Source organism: Solea senegalensis, linkage group LG2 (genome assembly GCF_019176455.1).
Source record: "Solea senegalensis isolate Sse05_10M linkage group LG2, IFAPA_SoseM_1, whole genome shotgun sequence".
NCBI lineage: Eukaryota > Metazoa > Chordata > Actinopteri > Pleuronectiformes > Soleidae > Solea > Solea senegalensis.
Window position 1 is genome coordinate 30,413,361 of NC_058022.1, and position 26,870 is coordinate 30,440,230.

Here is a 26,870-nt window from a genome sequence, read left to right on the forward strand (position 1 = left end):
TGCCTGAAACTGTGCAGCTGTAACACATTTCCCCAGTTTGGTGATTACCAAAGTAAATCTATAAGTCTGTCTGTCCATCCATCCTTAAACCTGTCAGACTCTGTGCTTGGACGCCACAGTTTGATTTGTGCACTCCATCCCTGGTTCAGGTGGCGTTCCAGCTGCTCTGTGGCTCGACATAACCAATAAAATGCAAGCTCATGCTTGGCAGAACACAATGTCTATTGGCACTCGTCTTAACCTCTGTGTTTTGCAGTGGAAGTCAGTTTTCTCATCTCCCTTGATTGATTTTCCTGACGTTAGATGGAACAGCGGGATAACTGAGGCATTTTATGGTGGAGTCTGACTGGCTGAAGTTTTCTTTGAGAAATCAGCTAATGTGGCTGTTTTCTTCTTCTCCCCTCCTGATCTCTGCTGATCTTCCTCTGCTCCACCAGACAGTCTTTATTTTCTTTTTCCTGTCTCTCCCCCATCTCTGTCTCTCAGACTGTTTGCTCTTTTTATGGTCACTTCCATCGGGCTGGCTCGACTGTCTGCCTGACAAGCAGTCTGACCAAGTATGGTAAGGCCGCAATCCACTGAGGAATATCATTCATATCACCAAAAAATAACATGAATGCTGATGCTATTTTAGCATTTAGATTCAAAAGATGCACCGTGGGAATGATGAAACTGGAGAGTTTTTCTGTCCCCGCTACCTTCAAGCAACATTTCTGGGAGGAAAGAGAACGCAATACAAAATAGTTTCAAAGGCTCACGGTGCATTTGTTATCAGAAGAATGATGAAATGTTTGAGTGAACATATATTTGTAAGCAGTGGCTTGGATGACCCGGGGCTAATCACGAAGAGTTGAAACAGTTTAGAGGCTTGTGATGAATACAGAATTTAGACTTGCCTATTAAAATCCACGGAGAATCCAATGGAGAATATGATCCTAATTTTGTCTCGCCATTACGCAGCCTCTCCCAAGTTTATGTTGCTTTCACTCTCTGCGCCAAATTGCATTCAAAACAAATGACATCACGGCACACAATAAAAAGCTGATTTTATTGTGTTATTTGTGAATGCACTGTAAGAAGCTGTCTATTCTTGCTGCGACGTTACAACAGTGTTTTAAAACCGTTAACAGCAGAACAATGTCAGAATAAAGCAGAATCAAGTCTAAACACTGTACACACAGCTATACATATAAATGGATGAATAGTCTCCTGCTTGTTGTGTTGTGTTGTGTTGTGTTGTGCACGGACGTGTGCTTTGTCAGCTGGACAGCTGATGCGAGTCTGGCTCAGCGGAGGTTGACCTGTCAGACCCTGATGGATTTGATGGGCAAGCGCTTGGAGGACAGATGGTATGCGGTGAGGTGACAGTTAGTGGACCGCCGTGCGTCTGTGTGCGAGGGCAGCAGACGAACAAGGGGATTTAAAGCCTTGTGACCCAGATCCAGCCTGAGCAGTGGTGTGTGTGTGTGTGTGTGTGTGTGTGTGTGTGTGTGTGTGTGTGTGTGTGTGTGTGTGTGTGTGTGTGTGTGTGTGTGTGTGTGTGTGTGTGTGTGTGTGTGTGTGTGTGTGTGTGTGTGTGTGTGTGTGTGTGTGTGTTCAGTGTTTACTGCTGTTGTTGTTGGCTTTCACTGCGGAGGTGTTTACATGTGTAGCACTCGCATATAATACAGGGTTACACATGAATTCTATGATTCATGATATGATGATGATATTACACATTTAAACTATCGCTAAAACACACGGTAATCACTCTACCTTACATTTTTGTAGGAAAATAATGTTGATTTTAGCTTCATAGATGGAAGTGGGTGGAGCCTATTGCCTGTACTCACGTGTGTAAATCTTCATATACGGAAGAAACTGATGTTATGTTACCAAAAATGATATAAAAACCACAGCACCAGAGGGGGTAAGCTATATATCTTGGGGTTTTTGTAGTTGCTAATGCTAATAATGGGTTTTTACGAACATTTCATATTAGAATGATCCCACCCACAACATAATTGTGATTCATGATGTCATCGTGAGAATTAAAACCACCGACGGATTGAAAGTGATCTCGCAATGTGGTAAGGAACAAAAAAACAGTAGAAAACAATCAAATCTCTACGTTTAAATTATACGATTACGGGGTCCTGGAAAGATGCTGACTGAAATAAATCATCAGGACTGTATGTTGCTGTGCTCAACAGAATTTTGAAGTCACTCATGAATTATTAATTATCCCCATTCAACGTTATCTACAAAATGAAAATTTACCAATAACAACTTATTGTGAGAGGTTTTCATCTTGATGCATGATAAAAATCATATATATGTACACAGTATACTCCCATCCCTTGTGCATACACACTGTATTATATGTGCTTTTATTGCTTAAACCCTCCTGGGGTTTTAATGCTATAAAAAGGTCTGCAAGACAGCAAATAATATTTGTAACTGTAGGGACGGGATGTCGGTGTGTATTGGAGCTACTCCCCCTCCATCACTGTCACGCAGCCGTCCTCTACCTGGAAGAGCTGTCACTCTGACGGAGGTCCTTGTCGTCTCTCCTCTACCTCCTCCAGCCCGCCATTACCTCCCTCCATCTCGCCTGTCCACCGCGGCTCTCCTCGCCACAGTCGGTGGATTTGCGGCACGCGCGCTTGATACCTGTGACAGCTCTGTCACACATCATACACCCCCTGCGATGTGTATGCCAATCGCCGGGCAGAGGAGTCCGAGGAGGAGCCGAGGCACAGCTGGGGTCAGAACGGAGCGCTTGTTAAGCCTCTCCGCAAGGTCCGCCCGTCGCCGCCGCAGCCTAAACTTTCCGCCAATTTTCCTCTTTGCCGTCTCCCAGCGGTTTCCCCAAAATGACAAGTATAAAGTGTGGAGATGACAGCGGGTCTGCACCTCACTCACATCTCTGGAGTGCTGTTGTGGAAAGGGAAATTCTCATGCTTTATTCAAGATAAAGAATCAATAACACTGTGAGAGATAAGTGTATGACAAGTAAAAACCCTGCATCAAATCTTTACTGCGGGATGGAAAGTCAAAGTGGTCAATATAAAGTGGAGCGCCGGAGTTTGCTTCAATGGGGGGTTAAATTTTTAAAGACACGGGGATTGAGAAGATATTATAGAGAGAGGGAAGTGAGGAAATCCCATCCTAGTTTCTTTTCCATTCCTTTCTTCTGCAGTCATGTAGAAAAAAAAGGATGATATTGAAGGGAGATGGTGAATCATTAAAATGAAGAAAGAGAAACTGGGATTCTCTTCCTGGTCTGTTCCTGTGTTATATCCTTATAAACATTCTTTATTGTCATCATCAAATCATATTAGCATGTATTTGAGTGTCAGATCGATTGTTTGTATGCAAGTTTGTGAGAACATGAGTGTGTTTCTTATACTTGATCTGTAACGTCAGTCGACATTTCCCTCGAGGAGTTAACGTCTCCTTCACTCGCGTCACATCTTCTACAACGTAACGTGGCGTCCACTTAGTTAATTATCTTCCCATTTAGAGTCAAATACACCGTAAAGCATGGCATGGGAAAGCTCTTTGGATGGGAGACAAACAACAAGGAAAAACACGTAGGATATGTATTTTATGGAGTTGGGCATTGCTATTTTATTACATTAAAAAGCATTTTAAAATAAAAAAAAAAACTTTAAGGTTGAACTTAAAGGTCCCTGCAAACAATAATTGGTCGGCCACAACAAGCTGTTCCACTGCGGTGCGCCAAAAATACGACTATGGCTATTGTTTACGACACAATTGTGTTTTTAAATTGTCTTAAATATACAGTACATTATAACAGCTGCTAAAACCTAACCCGGAGTTCACTTTACTCTCTTCACTTGGATGCACCTTCAGGTACTAGTCAGTGCAGTACTATCCAACATTGTTGTCGCCCAGTGTTCAGTGACTACAGCAAAGGCTAGTACTGCTTACTCCCCACCTTCCTGTGCACTTAGATTTAATTGGATGTCTGGTTTTTGTTGTTTGGTTATTTGCAACCTCATCAGAGACACTCTGTCACATTAAAATGCCCACATGCACTGGCACAGTAGAAATGAAATAACTGGAAACGGCCTCCTCATCCCTCCAGAAGTATCCTGAAGGTTAGCTTTTATCCGCCAGTATGACTGAATGACTCCTTCACCCTTTTTTTTTTTTTTTTTTTAAAAAGCCTGTTTCCCCGGAGCCATCAAGCACAGAAACATCTACATGTTTCATTTGAGAAATTTATTCCTCTCTGTGTGCCCTCATTCCGTCCTCTGTGGAACGCAGCTCCACCATGGCTGGCTAGGTTTTGGGAGCAATTTTAAAAAAGAAAGTGGGGGTGGGGCTGACATCTCCACTCAACTCATGGGAGGTGGTGAGAGTGGGTGAGTGTTGGAGGGGGCAAAGGCAGAGAAAAAGAACCCTGCAGGTCTGCACTTCTAGCTGCACCAGGCAGACACACGGTGGCCACTCTGATGGTTGTTGTATTCAAAGACTCCACATCAAACATCAGACCTGTCAGTCTCTTGCATTCTCTCGTGATGATGATGATGATGCTGATGATGCTTTAATGATGTGGGTGTAGGAGCAGCACAGACCCTGCCCCGGGCACGCTGTCAGGCAGCGGTAGTTGAGTCGAAGAGGAACGAAAAAAAGGAAGTAGCCGTGTGACTCAGAGCGACACACGATCAGAGTCCGACAACTCAGTGCTGACATTTATGAAGTGACAGACAGTCACGGACGGACGGACGGACGCGCGCGCCCCTCACTCACTAAACAACGTTTGCGGTTTATGATTTGAAGGTGATTTGTGCACCTTGTTCTGATACTGAAAGTGTTTGCCTTTATCCACGGTCCCCGCTGCAGGAGCAGTGCTCGCTGACATGCAACTATCAAACACGTTGTGTCACACTGGTGTGTGTAAATCAGCTTGTGTCTGCACAAGCAGTGCTGTTTTTAGTCCGTAGCCGCCGGCGTCTCCCATTGTCTCTAAAGAAAATATATAAGTAAATTAAGCTTCTAATGAGAAGAGACAGGAATGAGTATATTAGAAAGCACGTATGTCACTGACAACATATGGCTGCCAAAGGAAAACAGAGTTTAGCCACTTTTAGGGCTGCAACTAACGATTTATTTTTGATGATTGATTATGAATCAGATGAAATTAACTCCTTCACACATGGCTCATGCAGCGATGTTGAGCTACCTTTTGACGACTTGGGTTGCGCATTTTTCTTGATGTTGTAATGTTGTTCGCCATTTTTCAAACGTTTCTTCCAGAATCCACGGCGCGTGAGCGACACGAGGCGTGGCATGGGTTCTCTTCTTCTTCGTCTTCTTCTTCTTCTTTTACGGCGGCCGGCGTTCACTGGCCCACATTAGGGGGTAGCAACTGTGCGTGTAATAACGTAGACCTAACTAATCGATTTTAATCGACTATCTCGGTTGGTACAACACTGAAGTCGCAAAGTAACACACTTGAACTTACTGACGGAGTCAGCAGAGAATCAACCACTCTTGTGTTGCCAGGTTGTGAAACTGCTGATTTTCTCCACGGACTTTGGTTTGGACTATGAGCGTTTTTTTTTTGCACTCAATGTTCTCAGTCGCCAAGGTCACGGTGATTCTAAGTGAACAATCGATGTGCTCGTTTGTAATAATTAGGTGTATTGCGAAATTCCTCAGTTCCTTAACGTTCACCTATTGAGCCTTTAAAGTTTATATATTAACAAGCTAACCGGCTTTGTAACATATTAAGTTGTGGGTTTGACATTTTGATTGTCCTTCAACGTCCAGGTGTATCCAGAGAATACAAATGAACAGCGGTGCATGCGAGCGCTGTGTGAGGTGGACTTTGAGCCGCGAGCGCTTCCATCACATCCGGAGCAGCGGCTAATGAGACATTTCAAGTGGAGAGCAAAGTCACTCTCTTTATTTACTTACCGCACAATACCTCGCGTGCTGTGACGGCATCTTTCCCCCTCCTTAAAACGCCTTACAGTGTGCACGGCTGCTTGTGCCCGTGAATTGTTTGTGCACTTCTGCAAGCTGTGCAAATGTCTCCCCACGGATGTCAAATAGATTCTAATTAGCTCTGCAGAATTTAATGAACATACGCCGGTGGATCACTGGGGTAGCGCCCCGGCTGAATAGATGTGTAACCAATCCCACTTTTCCACAGTTGAGAGGAGCTCGCTGCAGCAGAATCTCTCTGGCACGTTCCCACCTCCCTTTTTTTCCCCTCTCCCTGTATGTCGACGACTTTCACTGTGCTCATGCAGACCATGAAGCGTTTTGCTGAGGGCAGAAACGGGCTTTAACTCACTTCAACATTGGCTATTCTGTATCTATTGTGTGCAGTTGGTAGCGCGCTGGTGGATCAGAGGGAGGAAGGTTGCTGGTTTGAATACTGGTTTCACCACGGCTTGCCTCTTTGGGGTTTTCACGTTTTCTCCACTGGTTTATGGAATACTGAAAAAACTTAATGAAGTGACAGAAGTACCTCACCAGAAAGTGGCCTTGCTGGTAGTTAAAGTGAAGGAAATTATTAAATTAAATTGAAAATACATTTTAATGTAAGAATTTTGACAATAAATATGTTCATTTACAACCTTAAACATGGAGCCTGAAGGATTTTAACCCTTGGACACCAAATTGTTTGTTGTAAATTTGTTTTATACTGTTCAAATGTCAAAATTATCACGAAAAAAATCTGGTCTTCATGTTTAACTACAATGTTTTATTTAAATGCAATCTTTGTTTTTGTTAATACACTATTTCAACATGCAGCACATAAATAAATAATAATAAATAACTGTCAGATATTGAAAGTTATTCTGCAAAAATGGGCAGGACATTTTCTGGTTAAAATAACATTTTGAGGCTTTGGTGTTAAGGGTTAAAAACAAAAATCCATTGGTTTCCTCCCTTTCTCCCACCTACTGACTTCCCTGAACCTCTCTGTCTAATTTTCAGTGAATATTTGCCAGAGTTTGTGTCAGAAATTGGCTTTAGTCCGTGTAAAAAGATTTAGTTTCAACCCCATTTTAAATTAAATGCTTAAAACAGCTCATTTCTCAGTTGATTACCTTCTTAAATGTTTAATTTTACCACACAAGTACACAATTATTATTGTTATTATTATAGTGTCTCATTCAACTGACTCCAGCTCCAAACATTCAAAGGTAGAGTTTTGGAAGAGAGTGAATTTTCTTTTTTCCTCTTCTGTTCCTTTTTCATATCCTTGATTTCCACATTCATTTACCGCCGTCAAAGCCATTTTCAGCTCCCGCAGCCAAATGTCACAGACCAGTGGACACGCTAACCCACACCTCCGACACCTGCAGTCACCTCGTGTCCCTGGTGATTCGATTTTTAATCACGTAGAAAAGCATCAAATCCATGTCTTTGTGCTCCCAAAATCACCGTGAAGATCTTCCAGATTTTCCAAACAAAAAGGGCTCAGTGGAGCGTGATTATATTATAGCTGCTGTTAACATGCAGCCGTGGTACACACTAAGAAATCAGATTTCACTTTTAATAGAACAGTCTGACATTTGTCCAGATACACTTGTTGTATCCAGTGTCAGAGCAGGAGATCGATATCAATGTAATATACGCGAGTCCTGCACATTGATCCAGATCCAAGGTGTGTTTTAAAGGGATAGTTCAGGGTTTTTTTTTATTGTGGCTGACAAAATAATCAGCACCGAGAACCAGCTTGATGGAGACTTGTCCTCACTGACGACAACAGACCTTTTCTTGTTTGTTTATTGCTCAAACTCCTGCACCAGGTAGACGATGGATGGAGGAGAAGTCACCAAATATGGATTTGAACCTGGGTGGGGTTAAAAATGGATCAACAACTGTGTCCTCTTTTCTTCTATGGACTGTGAGTAAGCAGCTTACAAAATGACAGTTGAAAAGAGTCGCCTAAAAGCGGCAAAGATATTCTAAAGATACCATGGACTCACGTGTTTTTAGTATTTGTTTAATTAGCCTCCGTCTTCTCTACGCTCATTACTCAATATCCAACATATATATGTATATAACACCAGTCGTGCATGCTCGTTGTTCATCATTACAGTTCTCTGCTGCATATGACCAGAATCATCTGCAACAGACACTAAAACTCAGTTCATTCATTCCACTTTCAAAATGACCATCTGCTTATTTTAACCATAAAAGGGCCAGAAAATGTCCTGTAGAATAACTTTCAATATCTGGCAGTTATTTAGAATTACCTGCATGTTAAAATAGTGTAGTGACAATTTAAAATGAAGGAAAACCAACATATTTATTGAGTGTTGTGTGTTAAATTTGACGCTGATTCTCCGGCTTCCTTTGTCCTGCCTCTTTCCCACGTCGTCATTGTAAATGGGAATCGGTTCTCGACCGACTTACCTGCTTAAATAAAGGCATGGAACGTGATATGAACAAACTGACATTAACAAAAAGGGCTAATACTGCACCCTTTCGTTTTGATCATACCAGACACAGAAGGGCACACTGCGCACGTACTGTAGATGTGTGTGTGTGTGTGTTTGTGCTCAAAGCTCAAGCCTCACAGAGATCACAAGAAGAACTCACTCTTCATTCCCTTTGACGCTGAGAAAATGACATCTCTCCTCGTCAGAGTAAACAACCAGTGTGACGGGGAGAGAGAGCCGAAGAAAAAAAAACCACTGTTTCCGCGCGAATCCAAAAACATGCCCCAAATAAATAGATCAGATCGGCGTCCATGTTCGGCTGGTGTTGTGTGACACATTAAGGGGAGAATTTATATGAGCGGTGAAGCAGCCTTGATTGTGACTTATTTATTCCTCGCATCTATTGTTAGTTGCTTGTTTATTACGCTCGTAAAAAAAAGTGACTCGGGATGACCTTACGGATCATTTTTGCTTTATGGAAAACCTTAATCCGACCATGAATCTGCTGCGTGAGACATAATCAATCACTGTAATATAGATTTAGCTTTAATGTGTTTCTTCCAGAACGGCTTCACTAAAAATGTCACCTTATTTATTGTTTTTCCGCCTGAAAACATTTCATTTTCCACATTTGTTCTGAACGTGTCCAACAAGAAACGGCGGGAGCCAATGAAATAGCTGCAAGGCAAAGCATGTGACTGCTTTATTCCTACCACGTATCAAGTCACTGTTTATATCCATATTGTCACCGTGAGATACAGTGCTTTACACATTTGAGAAGCTGTGGGTCGCGCTCTCTGGCTCCCTGCTCTAGTCTATATGTCCCCGGACGAGACAACTCAGCACAAATTGTTCCTGGCGGCGGTGACGACAGCGCGTGAGTGACGTGTGATGGCGCTGTACACTTCTTTCTTTTGAAAAGTCAGGAAGAAACTGTTTTTCTCCACTTGGGCAAATGAAGGATACACTTTGGACCAGGGTTCTTTATTATTTATGTTATATAAATCGTCATGTTATATTTACTATTTATTTATTTTATTTTTTCTCGTAAAAGTCGACAGTATCTTGACAGCAAAGAGCAGTGCAGGGCTTTTGTTTTCTTTGAATTTTTATTCAATCCCAATGATCAATTAACACATTTATCCCTGGAAATGAGTAACAAACTGTATATTTTTTGGGTGAAGTTTTGTCTGATGAACATTATCTTGAAAATTTGCTGTGAAGTCATTGATCCAGGAAGAGAAGAGAGAAACAAATCTTACAACAATATTAAACCCCAGGAAAAGAGTTCCACAAAGACATGATGAATCAAGGTGTAAAGAAAAGCTCAATACTTGTTTGTTTTTTCGTCCGCGTGTTGTTTCTCTTCTCCGAAGTTTACGTGACGAGGCCACAGACTTGGCATTTCTGCAGGAGAGGACTCCATTTTTCGCCTCCCCTCCTCATCCTCCAGCTTTTCCAGCGTTTCCGCCACCAGAAGTAACTAACAGCGCACAGTAATGGAGGGGAAAAAAGTTGAAGCCGTCCCATTAACGTGGTAATTAGCTGTGTAAAAAAGTCACAGCGAGACAAAAGTGCAGTTTGTTGTTAAACATGATGGATGGCGTTACTCGAGGCAGTGCTCCGTCTTTGCCAGCTCTTCATAAAGGATCTCTAAGAGGAACCTGCTGTAGTATTTTTATGGTAAATTAAATGTGTTGCTGCTGATGGAGGGAGGAAATGACACTGGTGCTATTCTCTGAAATCCCCCCAAAATTATGCAACGCAACGTAGCCAACCGCGGCTAATCTGCAGCTCAAGTCAAGGAACGTCCACGTTTGTCTTTTTCACTCTTTATCATAACGTGTCGCCGAGTGTGACTGGCTGCTCCGCTGTCACCCTCGCTCTGCCACATGACGTGACCACGGTTTGGCTCCGACAGCTGTGGTGTGTTTGTCTGGCTGCCTCGCTGTCAGTCAGGGGAGGTTATGTTAAACTCCAGATGTGCCCGCGCGTCTGCGTCTCGCCTCGTCCCCGATCACAGTCACGAGAACATGCTCGACTTTGACTTTCTTCTTTTTCACCTTCCCTCGCCGCTGAAGTCGGTCTAAACCCCGTGAGCAACTTGGCGTGTGACACTTTCCCACGTGAGCTGAGTTGACCTTGCTCTGCTTATCCCAAACCGTTTCCCTTCCCGAAGATAATTAACATTTCATGTGGTAGCTGCAGGAGAGATAATCTCCTGGACAGGGAACACAATTAACTACTATTACCATCACGTTGTGAGTCTGCTCTGCCTCTCTCTCTCTCCATAGACTAGGAAGATAAAGGACCTGTATGTTTTTTTCTATGAAGTAACGTACAGATTATTTCCTTGTGTCACTCAATTTGTAAGACTATAGCCATTTACTTCCTGCCCGTTAATGCAAATATCTAATCAGCCAATCATATGACAGCAACTCATTGGTGGTGAAAACGACTTGCTGGAGTTCAAACTGAGCATCTGGTCGGAGTATTTCAGAAACTGCTGATCAACTTGGATTTTTATTTTACGCACCACAATCTCTAGGGTTTTACAGAGAATGGTTTGAAATAGAAAACATCTCCAGGGAGCTGCAGTTTTTGGGGTGAAAACACTTTGTGTGACACTATTATCACAATATGTACCAAAATCTCCAAAGCAGGGGCGTCAAATGTACAGGCCAGGGGCCAGAACTAGCCCGCCAGAGGGTCCAATCCGGCCCACAGGATGAATTTGTTTAAATTCCACATTACGATTACAATCTAATAGTAATGTCAAATACAATATTTTTCACTTCCAGATACCTGTAAATAAATGTTTGTGCCTTTTATAGATCCAGTTTACGACACAGTGTTAATGGTAAATGTAGGCATAATATTGTTGAAATTGCTGGTCTGGCCCACTTGAGATCAAATTGTGCTCTATGTGACATATTGACAGTTCCAGCAGAGTCAATGAAAAATGAAGGCAGTTGTGATGATTAAGTGGCGTGAGTGTTGTAAACATGAGTGCCATAATAGAAACTCACATTTTTGTCTGTTTCTTTTCAAAGAATATGATATGATCTTAGATTTTATTTCCCTAAACACATGCATTGAGGTGCTTGTAATCCTGCTGGATCGTTGTCTATCTACAGAGCAAACTTTGCCATTTTCCCCGTGTCATGCGTGTCACATCCACTGCTCCGCTGTCACCCGATGCCGCGTCTCTTTGAGCATGAAACCGTGTACAATAAAACCCTGACATTTGCTGTAGATAACACCGGTGTTATTTTGTAGGACTTTAAATTTCAACTCAGATCCTCGCCGCCGATTACGTCAGTTCATTTGACTCTGGTGTTGTCGGGTGGAAATCCGCTGTGTGTCTCTGGAGCGACAGTCAGCGAGGTGTGTGGGTTCGGATGCTGGGAATTAATCACATTAAAGGGTCACTGCCAATTTCAAAACTGGAATGATTTCAACATGTTTCATTAATTTGCCAGGCTGTGCTGCAGCAAAACAACAGCTACAGTTAGTGGTACATTGTTGTGCTGTTGTACATTGTTGTGCTACTGTATGGTGGTGGATATAGCAGTGCATTATAGAGAAGATCTCCTCTATATACCGAACATATACATGTCAACCTCGTTTATAAACGTTGCATATATTCCCGCCAAGCTTCGGGCATATATCTCAGGACTGTGGTAAACGTCTGTATCTTGTATTATTACAATACCCCGATGAATTTTAATACCCCGTATACACATTTGTGTCCCGTATTCTAATTTGTCAGAGAAAGTCGACCGATCAGTTTGCTGTGTTTTGTCTGCGTGACGGATAAAGTGTCCGACGGGTGGGGGGGGACACAGAAGATGTGACACAGCCATAATAATTCGGTTCACTATCTGAGAGAGGATCTCATTGTTGTTCACAGATAAGGGTTTTTGCCGTGTTGTTGGTGACATTGTGATCTCTCACTGAGCCCAGAGGAAGCGCTCCATCATCAGCAGTGCTCCCACTGCTCTGGGAGGAAAGCAATAATAATCCCCGCTCTGCACCCGTACACCTACCTGTGTATTAATGCTGCCTTGACAGGGACTGAGAGCTTAATGTAGGTCAGTCAAGAAAAAACACAGTTGTCATGAGCAACGTATTTGGATTGATTTGTTTTTGCCGTTTCAACTATTCCGTGTGAGGTTTGCTTGTATAGAATTATATTAAAAAATATTGCAATACCTCTATACTATAATATACAGATACGGATCGTAAACGGTATTTGTCAGTGTTTAGATTGGAGACGACTTTGAAATGTAAGCGAATTGGATGCAGAATTCATATTTACTTATGAATCCAAGCTGAAAGAGGAAGACATTGAACGTTAGAGGTAACTGATGTCCTCTCTGAAAAAGAATAGAAAGCGGGCGCGTCCTTAAGTGAACTTGTTTTTTGTATACGAGGCTCGATTTGCATCCTTTCACCAAAATACAAATGACAAAGTCCTTTCTCTGGGACAGCACAAAGAGTTTCATTTCAAGATCTCTTTGAAAGCAAAGCAAGTCCAAGTGTTATTACTGCAGTACATTATGCAAGCGGTAGTATGTCGATGTAAAGTGAACCTGTGAAAACCATTTCATTAAAACGTTACTTTGAAGGGCAGACATCATTTTCATCAAATGAGTTTTAAATGTGAACCATTAAGAGTGTTTTTCTGGCTTTGTCAGTCTTTTGAAATAATGACCTTGTCAGTAGAATGAATTGTCGTCAGAGCACCAGCTCGAGCCACACTGCGTCACAGACCGCCTCTCTGAATATCAATAAGAAATCAAAGCAATTTAACATTTAGCACATTTATATGTCATGATTTTACATCTTCGTCTTCAAGAAGAGTGAGTCTAATTTCAGAGGCTTGTTGCTCATTTGATAGGGATGTTTTTTCACGAGGTGTGGATGTACATGAACTGCCTGTATTTCATCTGTAATCTTTCTTTATTCACTTTATTTGGTATCAATCATTTTTTTTTACGCTCCACCAATGAACTGCAAACTGCTTATCTCAAGAAAACGCAGTGTTAAGACGGTAACCCGTCATTTATTTACTAATTTGATACTGTCCAGCAATCTTTTACGTAGAGAAACCAAACGGTCCCTGAAATGAAATTAAAATGGATAAAATAAATGGCTGTCATTATTTATTCACTCCTAAATCATATTAAACCGCATCGGCAAACAAAGGTCCACTGGATTTCAGTCGTGCAGCTGTTTTAACTCGTAATGCTAACCTTAAATATCGAACACTCCGAGTTATGGAGTTAGCGTGGGCTTGAGTAAACACGAATGATCCAAAGTCGATTCAAAGACTGAAGGAGATTCCATCAGACGTACCTCTCTGTTTGTCACGAATGGAACTAGTAGTAGTAGTACATCTTTACACAGTTATGCTAACAGCGACAGGCAACTAAAACTAGTGGCTCTGTTGTGACTCCCCGAGCTAACGGCTAACGTAGTCAAGCATTTCCCTGTAAGCACAGGCTTAAAATGTTAGGCTGGCCCGTAATAAGAGGACAGTGTCGAGAGTGTGATGAGGAGGACGAGAATGGACACTTTTAAATAATCCGGATAACTCGGGAACTAAGAAATAAATGGAGTAAAGTAGCATAGTTTCCACTGCATGGTGAAACCTACAATGTGACAAATACAGCGGACCGAGACCCCTCAGGTCCTCTCGCTGCGAGGGAACGACGTGTGCACTGGTGCAATCACTGGATATACTGTGAGTGAATCAGTGAACGGAGCCTACTCGTCCCACACTGAGTGACATTCAGCAGCTTAAACTGTCAGAATCGGCCTCAGAAAATACGGAAACGACAGCGAAATAAGTGTAGAGCAGTTAAAAATCCGGAAGACGTGCGCTAATCTCCAGCATTTAGCGAGGACATTTCTAAAATCTCAATATTTAACAGAGGGATCTGGTGTATTTAACTTCAGCACTTCTGAAAGCCCGGCGACTACATGAAGCCATTCGTTCGCCGAATGTACCGTGAACGAATCGGCCCATACGAGTACACATGAACGTAAACGGCCAGTATCAGCCTCAGCAAGTCCAAGAACAATGCCGTTAAAACAGCCCCGAAAACACAACTGGTGCATTAGGTGATTCATTCACCGATATGACTCAGTGAACGTAGCCTACTTGTACACTGAACGTGTGCCCTGAGTGATATTCGGCGGTCACACAGGAAGCACTGAACGTTACGGTGAACACGTCAACAAAAGGAGCAAATTCTGATGATTCAGTTCACCAAAAAGAAGTGGCTTTTCCATCACTAACTAACTGTCACTACTCATTTCTAGTCTGAAGTCTCTTTGGTTTCAGATACGTCTGTTCTCGGGGTGTTTGTCCTCAATGCATCTCTGGGCGATAGAATTTAGTATGCACTCTATTTTTGGAATGCTGGGCTTTGAAATGAAGCTTTGACTAATCCTCACACATCCCGGGGAGCACCTGGAGGGCCCGCATCTCTCCTCGCCTGCTTTGTGGTCAGGTTTGAGAGGAGACGGGGGGGACGTGGAGGAGGAGGAGGGGGAGCAGATGAAGAATGAGAGAGACGGAGAGGGGAGGGATAGGTGGAGTGAAAAGAAGAGAGCAGTGCCAGGGCCTGTTGGTCATTTTTACAGGGTGTCTGATGCTGCCAGGGGCCTTGTAGTCCCCACCCCTGCCCTCTATCATCCCCTCCACGTCCCCATGACAGACTGGATCTGCTCTCTATCAAACAGCCACAGGCTACTTCTCCCATTTTTCCTCCTTTCTTACCCAGCTGCCCTCATCCTATTTGTCATTTACACTGCCTCAGCCTTCCTCTGCTCACAGAGACGGGCTGTTGCTTCCAGGTTTGGCCGCTCAGCTCTTGAGTCTGGCATGGAGGAGCCACCATACACCCCCCACACCCCCCAGTGGCATCATTCAGAAAGCCACTTAATGGGTTTAGGCGCATTTGCTAATTTGTCAACAAGTTCTGGATGTGGAGCTGACGACGGGTCTGGCACTTGAGTGGAAGGGTCTCTGCTGGCCGACGATTTCCGGAGCCATGGGTGAAATCAAATTAAAAGACCCTCTCACTTGGCTTTTTGTGTGGTGCTGGAGCTTAAGGCTGCAGAGCTTGTGCTCTGCAAGGACCAAGATTATTGGTATTGTCCTGAGTTCTCATGGAGATGCATTCAGGCGGTTTTCAGTGCGGCAGGGAATACAGTTTCTGGCAGATACATTTGTTTTGTTAAATCAGATCTACTGTCTCATTTTTTATTTATTTATTTTTTCCACATTTCCTGTCTTTTTGAATGCTTGTTCATATTTCAAAATCTTATCGTTGCTGCTGTGTGCGGGATTATAGAAACATGGTTGGTTGCTGAGTCTGATCTGCTCAGATGATAAAGGCCTCTGTAAGCGCTCTGCTTTCTAAACAGAGGCTCGAGTTTTCTGCACATGCTTGGCGCCCGCACACGTGAACAGATGAGGAAAAGTAAAGGCTGACACTTTATGTTCTGATATGATATGCTGTGTGTTCTGTTGGTGCAGAACATCAGAGACACTCATTTCATAAACAACATTTGACCTGAGGCCATCCGTTCATCTCTGAGACTCTCTCCTGCCGTTGACACACTTGTCTGTGAAGGCAGCCATTGCTGATGCTGCACTTTGTAGTCTTTCCACCAGAGGGACTTTCGTGCATGACAGCCAACAGGAGATTGGTCAAAGTCTTTAGCGAGCAGCCAAACTCCCCTTAGGCTGGAAACAGAGTCGATGGGAGCTTTAGAAATCTAGTTCCGTGTCAAATCAATCCATTTACATCATGCTAAAAGGTTATTTTACAAATATTGCTGTCGGGAGAAAAATACAATGTGTACCCCAGCTTAAAGTTCAGTTTGCATCTTTACACGTGTTTAAACTTTCATCTTTTGAATCCAGGTTCAAATATAATGTTCCTGTGGTGTGGCTTTGATATGCACTCCCTTAGTGTTTCAGTCATTTTCTGTGATTACCTCAACGTTATTTGTTGGGATCAGCTCAATAAAGCTCAGTAATATGCCATTTCTGAATATGCAAGCACATCTCTGATGTAATAATGGTAATATACTATACTGCCTGCTGTTTTCCTAAAAAAAAAAAAAAAGACAGCAGACCAGCCAGATTAATTCAGATGAGAGCCATGATCTCCTCTTTATTTCACCAATTTATGCCACTTGAACACTGATGAATGCAGATTAGGGGGATTCCAGACACTGAGACAACAGGAGAATAGTCTCTGCACTGAGCTTAACCCTCAAGCCTTCATTCAATAAATGTTGAAAATTCCCTCTGAAGCAAAACTGACATCATTTCTTGTCTTGTTTGTTTTCGTTAACGCAGGGTTTCTAAGCACAGGCGACCAGGCAGCCAAGGGCAACTACGGCCTGCTGGATCAAATTCACGCTCTCAGGTGGATCAAAGAAAACATCCAGGCCTTCAAAGGAGACCCGAAGAGAGTGACCATTTTTGGCTCTGGCGCTGGAGCGTCGTGCGTCAGCCTGCTCACACTCTCGCATTACTCGGAAGGTACGTGTTCAGAAACCCAGATGTGCTCACACGCAAGAGAGCCTTTTAATCACTTCAGTGTGTCTGCTGTGTTTACGGCCGTGCTTGATACATGCTTCACATAAAAGAACATGTTGGTAATGTGTTGTTGTTGTTGTTGTTTCTCTCCCTTCATCTCCATGTAAACTTTCTGTGTCGCTCGCTCTCCCACACCAAAGTGCAAAGTTCGTGTCACTGTGGTAAACCCAAACTCAGGATTTCAAACAACAAAGTCACAAATAACACGTTTGTAAATGGAGGCAACGTTGGATTAACAATATCCGAGACGTGAAATCGCCTGTTTTCTTAATGGACTTTGGTGCAGGGAGTGAGTAGTTTACAAAGTGACACTAACTTCAGTTTCTAGCCGGGGGGAAAGAAAAACTAGATAAATAACATACACAGATCCAATCCAATCCAACTTTATTTATAAAGCACTTTAAAAACAACAACAGCTGAAACAAAGTGCTGTACAACAAGTAAAATATAAAAACGTGGGACCTAATAGACCTAAGAACTAACAATAAAACAATAAAATACTGGAGAAAGTATTAAAACAACACAAATAAACAAGTCATACAATAAAACGATAAAAAGATAAAAAAACGATGTCTCATACTGGGTCGAAAGCCAAAGAGTAAAAATGTCAGACAAAGTACTTCATACTTCACAGTGCAGATGCGTGTGGGCACACTATTTGGCAAGCGATAAATCAAAAGTTTAATTTCACCACATTTATTGCTGCTACTTATCAGATCAATTATTACATCATTTTGATCAACACACGCGGAATCGTAAACCAATTTATGTATTTATTCAAGTCTGCGTGTTTCACTCTCTACACATTTCTTTCCCCGTCTGCTTTAAAGGAGTAGAAAAAGCAGATGTGAACAGACTGTGGGTTATCATGCCGCATTTATTGACGTACATTATTAACGGAGGATCTTTTTTTTTTAAAAAAGACCAGCCAAAAAAACGATTCTTGTGGTATTTTCTGCCTCTCGCTGGGCTCCTGCTTTTCACAGACAAATAGCTCTTTGCAAATCAAAAGGCATACAACAGGTAAAGGGAAACTGCCTGACCCATTTGTCTGAGAGAAAAGAAAAAAAAAAGTGTTGGATGTGGTGGACTGAATTCTAAAATAAAAAGGCCTCCTGCAGTTGTTGGGCTATTTTTCTCTTTGTGTGGGACAAATACAAAATGCACCTTCCCACTAAAATCTACTTTATTATCTTGTCTGCACTTATTCCCCCTTTGGTCTTGTGTCGCAGTTATTAGGTCTGTGTTGTTTTTCTTCATCTTGTACAAGGGGGGAAGAAATGGCTCACTATACAATTAGATAATGCTCAGATGGGCAGACATCATTAGAAAGATTAGAAAGAAACTAACGCACAAGTCCTTAAACTCTTAGCTTGGTGCACTTCTTATGCACTTATGAAAGGTGAGGACAGTGAAGAATGATTAAAAACGAATGATATTTCAACCCGGAAATACCATTCAGGTTGTTAGCCACTTAAAAATTCACGCCAGCTTAAGTCTTCAATATCCTAAGAATCTCGACGGCCTTTTCCTTCAAATGTGTTATTTTTGAGAAAAGCTTTTTTTTGTGACACAAACTTACCAAACGAGGCAGCAGTGGACAAGCTTCCGTGTCCCCATGATCTAAAAACACTGATTTTCTCCAGCTTTATCAGAGATTTCATCAGATGAACCTTTTCTTTAGTGGCTAAAATGTGATTTCTGCTTGGCGTAAACCTCCATCCGCTTTCTTTCGTTAAACAACTCAACTCCTTTTCTTTGTCTTTATACTTTATAATACTGCTGTCAGTACATCCTCAGGTTTGCGTGCCGTCTACCGTGTCGGAGCTCAGTCTGTTCAGGCAGAAAGAAATAAAGGTTCTCATTGTTCACTTTTTTTGCATTTAACCAAAATCTCTTTTGCCGTTTTCCACTGCACATTAAACACTTGAGTTTCTGCTGTCAGTATTCCGTGTGTGCGAGCTCTAACACCAGCTCCCATCTCAGATCTGTTCCAGAAAGCCATCATCCAGAGCGGCACAGCGCTGTCCAGCTGGGCGGTGAACTACCAGCCTGCCAAGTACACTCGAGCTCTGGCTGAGAAGGTGGGCTGCAACATGCTGGACACCATCGACCTGGTGGAGTGTTTGCAGAACAAAAACTACAAGGAGCTGATCGAGCAGTACATCACACCCGCCAAGTACCACATCGCCTTCGGGCCCGTCATCGACGGCGACGTGATCCCAGATGACCCGCAGATCCTCATGGAGCAAGGGGAGTTCCTCAACTATGACATCATGCTGGGGGTCAACCAGGGCGAGGGTTTTAAGTTCGTCGACGGCATCGTGGACAGCGAGGACGGCGTGTCCGCCAATGATTTTGACTTTGCGGTGTCAGACTTTGTGGATCATCTGTACGGATACCCAGAGGGGAAGGACACTCTGCGCGAGACCATCAAATTCATGTACACAGACTGGGCAGACAAGGAGAACCCGGAGACCCGACGCAAGACGCTGGTGGCTCTGTTCACAGACCACCAGTGGGTGGCGCCGGCAGTGGCCACAGCCGACCTCCACGCCCAGTACGGGTCACCCACCTACTTCTACGCCTTCTACCACCACTGTCAGAGCGACATGAAGCCCAGTTGGGCCGACTCAGCGCACGGCGACGAAGTGCCGTATGTGTTTGGAATCCCAATGATCGGCCCCACGGACCTCTTCAACTGCAACTTCTCCAAGAATGACGTGATGCTGAGCGCCGTCGTCATGACCTACTGGACTAACTTTGCAAAAACAGGGTGAGTGCTCCTTTTTTTTCCCTTACTCACCGTCCAGTCGTGTGTTTTTTTGATTTCGTTTGTCTGAGAATCTGAATCCAAACTTTCACCACAGAGACCCAAACACACGCAATCATCCATAATCTCCTTGGAAACAATTAAAAAATTCAAAATTCTCATCTTAATATCAGACCGTTATCATAATGATGATGTATTTGAGTACTTGCTGTCTTTGCATGAATCAGTGGTTCACCTCATCTGCTCATAAAGTTTAAATGAGTTTAAATGAAATAATACTGGGATAATGTTGCTCTGGGAACATAAAATGAAAAAAAACAAAACATGAAATACAGTACTCAAAAAATGTGGCGTCATATTGTACCTTTTAAAGTTGGTTTACAGAGTTAAAGATGGTCAGTCATGGAACATAATAGATCACCGTATGACGAATAGTCAGCAGACCTACATCTTTGGACTTAAGGTTCTGGGATGGAGTAGGTCCGACAAACACTGAGTTCTGTTTACAAAGCTCTATATTTGGTCATATTTTCTTGTGTGGCAACATTGTTCCTGGAGGTGACTCCTCTCAAGACCACATTCATTGCTCAACAGCTCTTTCCTGCCATGCAATCCCTAATCAAGTCCATAAAACAGTCACGCAGGTTCATTCTCGGAGGTTTTCTAAAAATAAATAAATGAGAGCTCTCGGAAAATTGCTCTTATCATCTTGTTTTAATCTCTCTCTCTCTCTCTCTCTCTCTATCAAAGAAAATAAACGACTCTCTGTCCAGTTTGAATACTTCATAGTCCAAACACATATTTTGAAGCCAGTGCAACAAAAAGATAGTTTTTTTTTTTAATGATGAACATATGAGTGGAGGGGATCAAGTGAGGTTAATAATAATAAATCATATCTCGCCGCTGCTGCTGCTGCTGTGTCAGTGCTGTGCAGTGATTTGATGAGAGGATTTGTTTGCTGTGCAAATTTGGATCATGTTTTTGTTTCACGCACCTTGAGATTAGGCATCGGTGTTTGCAGCCCAGTCACACTGGAAATTCACTTTAGAGTAGGAAAATAAACCAGCTTGATCAGCTTCATAAGCTGCAGGCAGTTCGGCAGTTTGACTCCCATCCAGTGGATTTCTCATCAACGGGGAAGTGAGCGGCCTTATAGAATATACATTTGCAGGAAAGCTCCTTTCCCTCGCTGCTGTTTTTCAGTGGCTTTCATAATGGCGAGTTTCGCTAAGCCTCCCGTTGTGAATCTTGACATGTTGATGTCTGGAAACTTTTCCTGATGCCGCGCAGACGAGAGATGCGGGGCTTTGGACGCACACGGAATGTGATAGTGTTTGGCTGTGGCTGAGTATGTGTGCATTTCTCTTAGTATTCCTCGTTATGCACTAGCAACAGCCATGGTCACTCTGTTGTCAGGTTGTTTCTTTTGACCAGTTATGTGAACGTCTTTGTGTCATCACCACTTTCCAAACGCCTCGACTGGCCCTTTAAGATGTTAGATTTAAATGCACGTTTACGACTCGGCTGGTGTCAGACAGTACACGCTAACCCTGAACACGTCGCAGCTAATCCACGCACATGGAAGCATCTGTTCCCACCACTCTGGTGACATATTTTGCATCTGTGAATTTCCAGTTTCCTACACCTGTCAGTTCTATTTTCAACAGATTGGAGGTGTGATAGGGACATATGCAAGCCAAGCATGTATTTTGCAGATCAATGAGCACGGGAGGCCATGATGAGCATCATTTTCTTTTTTGCTTTACGGCATATTTTTATTATTTCTGCAAATTCACTGGCAGAATACTGGCATATTGTGCCAGCGTACGCTTGAACTATGACAGGCAGTTAGGTGTAGACGATTCCCTAATGTGGCCATGTAGAAATAATAAGTGGCCCCTGCAACGCAGTAGAGAGACTGGGAATGTGGTGTATCTCATCTGGAATAGGAACATAACCTAAGAGGAGCTGAAAAAGCAAACAAGCTACCTTATTCTATGTATAGTTCCGTACATTTGAAGCGTTTTAACGTACTCTACATTATGAGACATTATGAAAAATAGATTCACTTTATTACCCCTGCTCACATGTTCTTCTCTTGCTTCTCTGATGTACATTATGAGTCAGTGTTTTTAGCTCAGTGGGAAATGGGCCCTGCTGGTCTCCTGCTGCCTCCTTTTGGTTAGTTTGTGTCACTTTGTTAAAGCCAAACAAAGTCCCTTTTAATCACCTTTTGTCACAAAATAACAGAGGCAGCAGTGGATCAACAAGTCTGCAGATGTATGCTGATTTACTCTATAGACTTTAGCTTCTAGTCAAAACAAGCAGCCCTGTTTTCACTCGTAAGTATCTTTTCACACAAATATTATTAATATTATCGATTAAATGCACACTGTGCCGTTTCAGTGAAGCACATGCGAGGATGCCAGCATATCCTCACTGACTGTTTCTCTCATGTGTGACTCAGGATCGGTCCTGTACACACACACACACACACACACACACAGACAAAGTGTCAGCTCCAAGGTTGTTTTCTCGCCTTCACTCCCACTCACCTTTACAAAGTTAATGAAATCATTTTCACAAAGGCAGCAGAGAGGCAGCTGTATTCCAGACTACAGTGGGGAAAACACAGAGGAACGCTGAATATTAAAAAATGTCACAGAAGACCAGAAACGTGTCAATGGTATCTAAAGGACATGAGATTCTTTTTTTTTTTTTTTGTCAGGCTCTGCCTTTTAAATGTTTGGCGTTTCCTCGCCAAATTCCATAGAGGAAAAATCAGCATTTTGTAGACAGCAAGCCGCCGGTCTACTGCTGTGAATTCAAATGAAGGAATTCAAACACTAAACTCACAAAATAACATATTTTAACTTACAGATGGGGACAGCAGCAGATCAACAACCCCTAAAAAAAATCGCAGATTTTCTCTGTGAACTGAGTTTCAGACTTCAATTTCCCTTCAGAAAAGGCTGTTAGCAGTGACATAAAGCAGCACCACATTTTAAAGATACCTATTATTGTGCTTCCCAACCTCAGTTTCCCCTGAGTTGAGAAATATCTTCATTCTTGTCTTTGTTACGTGCCCACCAGTGACACTTGGTCCTGTTAGCATAACTGTTAGCAAAGATGGCGGACACTGTTTACATTCTGGGTATGAGGTCACGAGTGGGCATGTAACCAAAAAAAAAAGAAAGAATAAAGATATTTCTCGACTCAGGGAAGTATTCCTTTAAGCAAGTGAAGATTTTAGATTTTACTGCATCAAGATAAATGGCTAAAACGAGTTTTTCCTTGTCCCCATTGGCCGCCATGATTTCAGGGAGAGTGAACATCCCAAGCTTTTGTATCATCATGCTTCTTCAACACAATTTGAAGGATAAGCTAATTTACATAAGTCACATAAAACCCCGTTGTTAACATGGTCCTTATGTCAAGAATGGCAAAAGTAATATTCAGTGTCGTTCATTAAAGTGTGTTTGATGTGGAGAGATATGTCATAAAATCTCTTCTTTCCTCTCTTTGTGTCCCCAGGGATCCAAATCAGCCAGTTCCACAGGACACAAAGTTCATTCATACAAAGCCCAACAGGTTTGAGGAGGTAGCCTGGACCAAGTATAACCCCAAAGATCAGCTCTACCTCCATATTGGCCTCAAACCTCGAGTCAGAGACCACTACCGGGCCACCAAGGTCGCGTTCTGGCTGGAACTAGTGCCGCATCTACATAACATAAATGAATTTTTCCAGTATGTATCCACTACCACCAAGATCCCCCCTCAGGACACCACCCCGTACCCTTACACCAAACGATTTCCCGGCAAAAACAACTGGCCGTCCACCACCCGCCACCCAGGAGTGCCGCCCGCCAACACCAAGCAAAGCACGGACCAGCGCAAGAGCGGCGACCTGACTGAAGAGTCCACCGTGGTCATCGAGACCAAGCGGGACTACTCCACTGAGCTGAGTGTCACCATCGCAGTTGGGGCCTCGCTCCTCTTCCTGAACATCCTTGCCTTTGCCGCGCTGTACTACAAAAAAGACAAGCGGCGGCACGAGACCAACCGGCGAGTGCCCACTCCGCAGCGCAACTCGGCGCCGGCCAACACCCCGTCCGCGGCCAACGACGTGGCCCACCTGCAGAGCGAGGAGCTCATGTCTCTGCAGATGAAGCAGCAGCAGCTGGAGCACGAGCACCACCACGAGTGCGAGCCGCTGCAGACGCACGACGCGCTGCGCCTCGCTTGCCCGCCCGACTACACCCTCACCCTGCGCCGGTCGCCCGATGACATACCGCTGATGACGCCCAGCACCATCACCATGATCCCCAACTCACTGGCTGGCATGCAGCCTCTGCACAACTTCAATACATTTGGTGGCAGCCAGAACAGTACCAACTTACCCCACGGCCACTCCACCACACGGGTATAGCTTTGCTGGGACGGGACAGGAGCGGAAGCAGCAACTGACCACACAAGGAAAACATGAGTGACTGACTGTGTAAAGCACAGCAGATGCTATTTTGCTACCATGCCTTCTTAAGAAAAAAAAACAACAAGTCGAAATCGCTCATGAACTCATGAAAATACTCAAAGTGAATGTTAATATAGTAATAACTCTATTTGGAGCTAATTTTCATGGAAAGTTTTCGAGGAGTTTTACCAAAACAAAAAGGCCACCGGGGGATAACAGTTGAATATTCTTACAATACAACCATGAACAGTGTCTTGACTGTGTGACAAAATAAATGACTTTTTTTTGTTTTTTTCTGTGCCAAAAACGCACAAACAGTGGCAACATTTGTTGAAAAAGCAACAAAGTCGATCATCCGGAACATCGTCCTCTCATGAATCCCGTCATGCATCATCGGACACCCGACGTGGGCACACAATTCTACACCCCAGCCTGAAATGTATTTATGAAAACTTTGTACAAATAAGATAAAAAAATAAATGAAAATGAAAAAAAAAAGATATATAGTTGTGTGTTGGAAATTTCCAGGATTTTAAAAGAAAAAAAAGAGAGATATTAAAAACCGCTTCTTCTGTTGGTTTCATTTTGGCTGAGATCTTCTTGCTTTTTTTTTAAATTTGTTTCCACTTCCTCGCTTGCATTTCTTTTTCAAGGTGCGTGTAAATAGGTCTCGATATTCTCCATTCGCCCTTTTTCTTGCCACGACCTGCGTTTCGTTCTTTTTTCACACGACGACCAAAATGCGAACACAATCCCATCCTGGAGGAGTCGCTCACAGTCACCGTGGCGCCCCCTGCAGGCCATCACATGCGGTCTGCCGTCTTGTGCATTGCTTCTCGTGTCCACTCTGTAGACATTGCATGTCCAGGAAGAGCTTTACTCAAAGAACCTCACACACGGGTCAAGTGACTGGATCTCCTCGCCCTCATGCCGTCATCATCCTGTTCTGCTTGCCGTAGTTTTCTTTGTGGGCTTCTCTTTCTTTTTCCTTCTTTCTTTTTGAAATATATATCTGTCTTGCAATCTCAGCGCCGTCTGAGCATTTACAATGTGACCAGCAATGTATTATTTAGAGATAAAAATAGTAGATTTCTTTTTGTATCAATATTAGTTGGATATGTTTGTAAAGGAATATATGTTAGATATTTCAAATTGTCATATGCTAGCAATATGTAAAGTATTGTGCCACGCTTGTGATATTTTGGGCAAAAAGCAAGTGAATGTGTAAATAGTAATGATATTAATTATCATAAAATTATAACAAAAATTACCATTAACTCTTTTTTTTTTCTGTTTTGCATCCTACTATACAAAAAAAAAAAGATGGAAATACATCCAGGAGATTTTAAGCTACATTTGTAAATTCTATAAAAAGATATATTCTTGCCATTTGGTCCCTAAACCTGTCAAGATATCACAGGTTTTAATGTAGAGTTTTAAATTCCTCAGTTTGTCTTATATTTCTTTGCAGTTTTTGCCTTAAGTGATAATAGAGATATTTCTGGCTGGACACCTGTATGAACTTTTTCTGCAACATTTTTAATAAAAATATCACAGTATTTTCTAAAAAAAAAAAAAGGAACGCATATAGAATGTTTAATTGGATACGCGTGGATGTTTGACCAGAGTGTGTGTGTGTGTGTGGGTGAGTGATGTATGTGCTTGTCAGTTTGCCATTACTCTAAATTGAATACTTAATGAAGGTGACTGCAGTGAGGGGCAATACTTGAATTTAAAACACATATTTATTTATGTATTCTGTAAAATACTGCTTTTCTGTTTTGCAGAAAAAGTGCAACAGCTGCATTTTTCTCTCCGAGCGTTGAGTTATGTGGAACATGGAGCGATTCATTAAAAGTTATGCGGAGAAAATGGCTTTTGTTAAGGAGAGGCGGCGTAGAAAAGGTAAATCCACCCTTTTGTGTGAAGTATATGTGGTGCTGCACTGTAATTGGCCACTTTATTAGGTACACAGGACACCAGGTGACGTGTTGGGAGGGAGTGGGTCTCATCTGCTCGATATGCTGTGCATCTTGTAGTTCCTGTTGCCTTTCTATCTTTTCAAACCAGTTCTCCCAGTGAAAATAACAGTGCATCAGCAAAAGTGGGAAAAAACGCTGTTACCTAGTTATTTTAAATATGTTTTATACTGTTCAAATGTTTTATAATTTCAAATTTAGCACACCAAAGCTGGTGGTCGTGTACAACTTACAGTGTTTTTCTTCATTTTAAATTGGTAAGACACTATTTTGACATGCAGTCAATTGGAAATAACTGTCAGATATTGAAAGTAATTCTGGAAAAATTTGCCAAAAGCATGTTTTCTAACTCTTTTATGGTTAAAATAAGCAAGAAAAAAGAAGTACGTTTGAGATTAAATTCCAATCAATGAAAGCCCGCGTTTTTTAACAGAAGCTGGGGCGACTCTCGTCGCAGAGATCGACTCAATCAATTCCGGCAATCTCGCACTTGAAAACTTTGGGAGACACTGTATTGCATCTGCAAAACATTTTGCTCCGCGTCAGCTAAAGCTCAATTCTCCGACTCTTTCAGCCTTTGTGAATTGTTGTTGTGCTTGGTTAG

The 26,870-nt window shown here is 42.6% G+C and overlaps 1 protein-coding gene across 3 annotated transcripts in view; it reads left to right on the forward strand.

Annotated features, from left to right (window-relative positions):
* nlgn4xa (neuroligin 4 X-linked a) overlaps positions 1–24,894 on the forward strand; it is a 73,502-nt gene extending 48,608 nt beyond the window's left edge. For all 3 annotated transcript variants that reach the window (XM_044019649.1, XM_044019648.1, XM_044019650.1), the window contains 3 exons: positions 16,801–16,986; positions 19,030–19,819; positions 23,351–24,894. In XM_044019649.1, coding sequence (XP_043875584.1) covers positions 16,801–16,986; positions 19,030–19,819; positions 23,351–24,245 — 1,871 coding nt within the window. In that variant the 3' untranslated portion in view covers positions 24,246–24,894. The remainder of the gene's footprint in view (positions 1–16,800; positions 16,987–19,029; positions 19,820–23,350) is intronic.
* Positions 24,895–26,870: the final 1,976 nt, after the last annotated feature.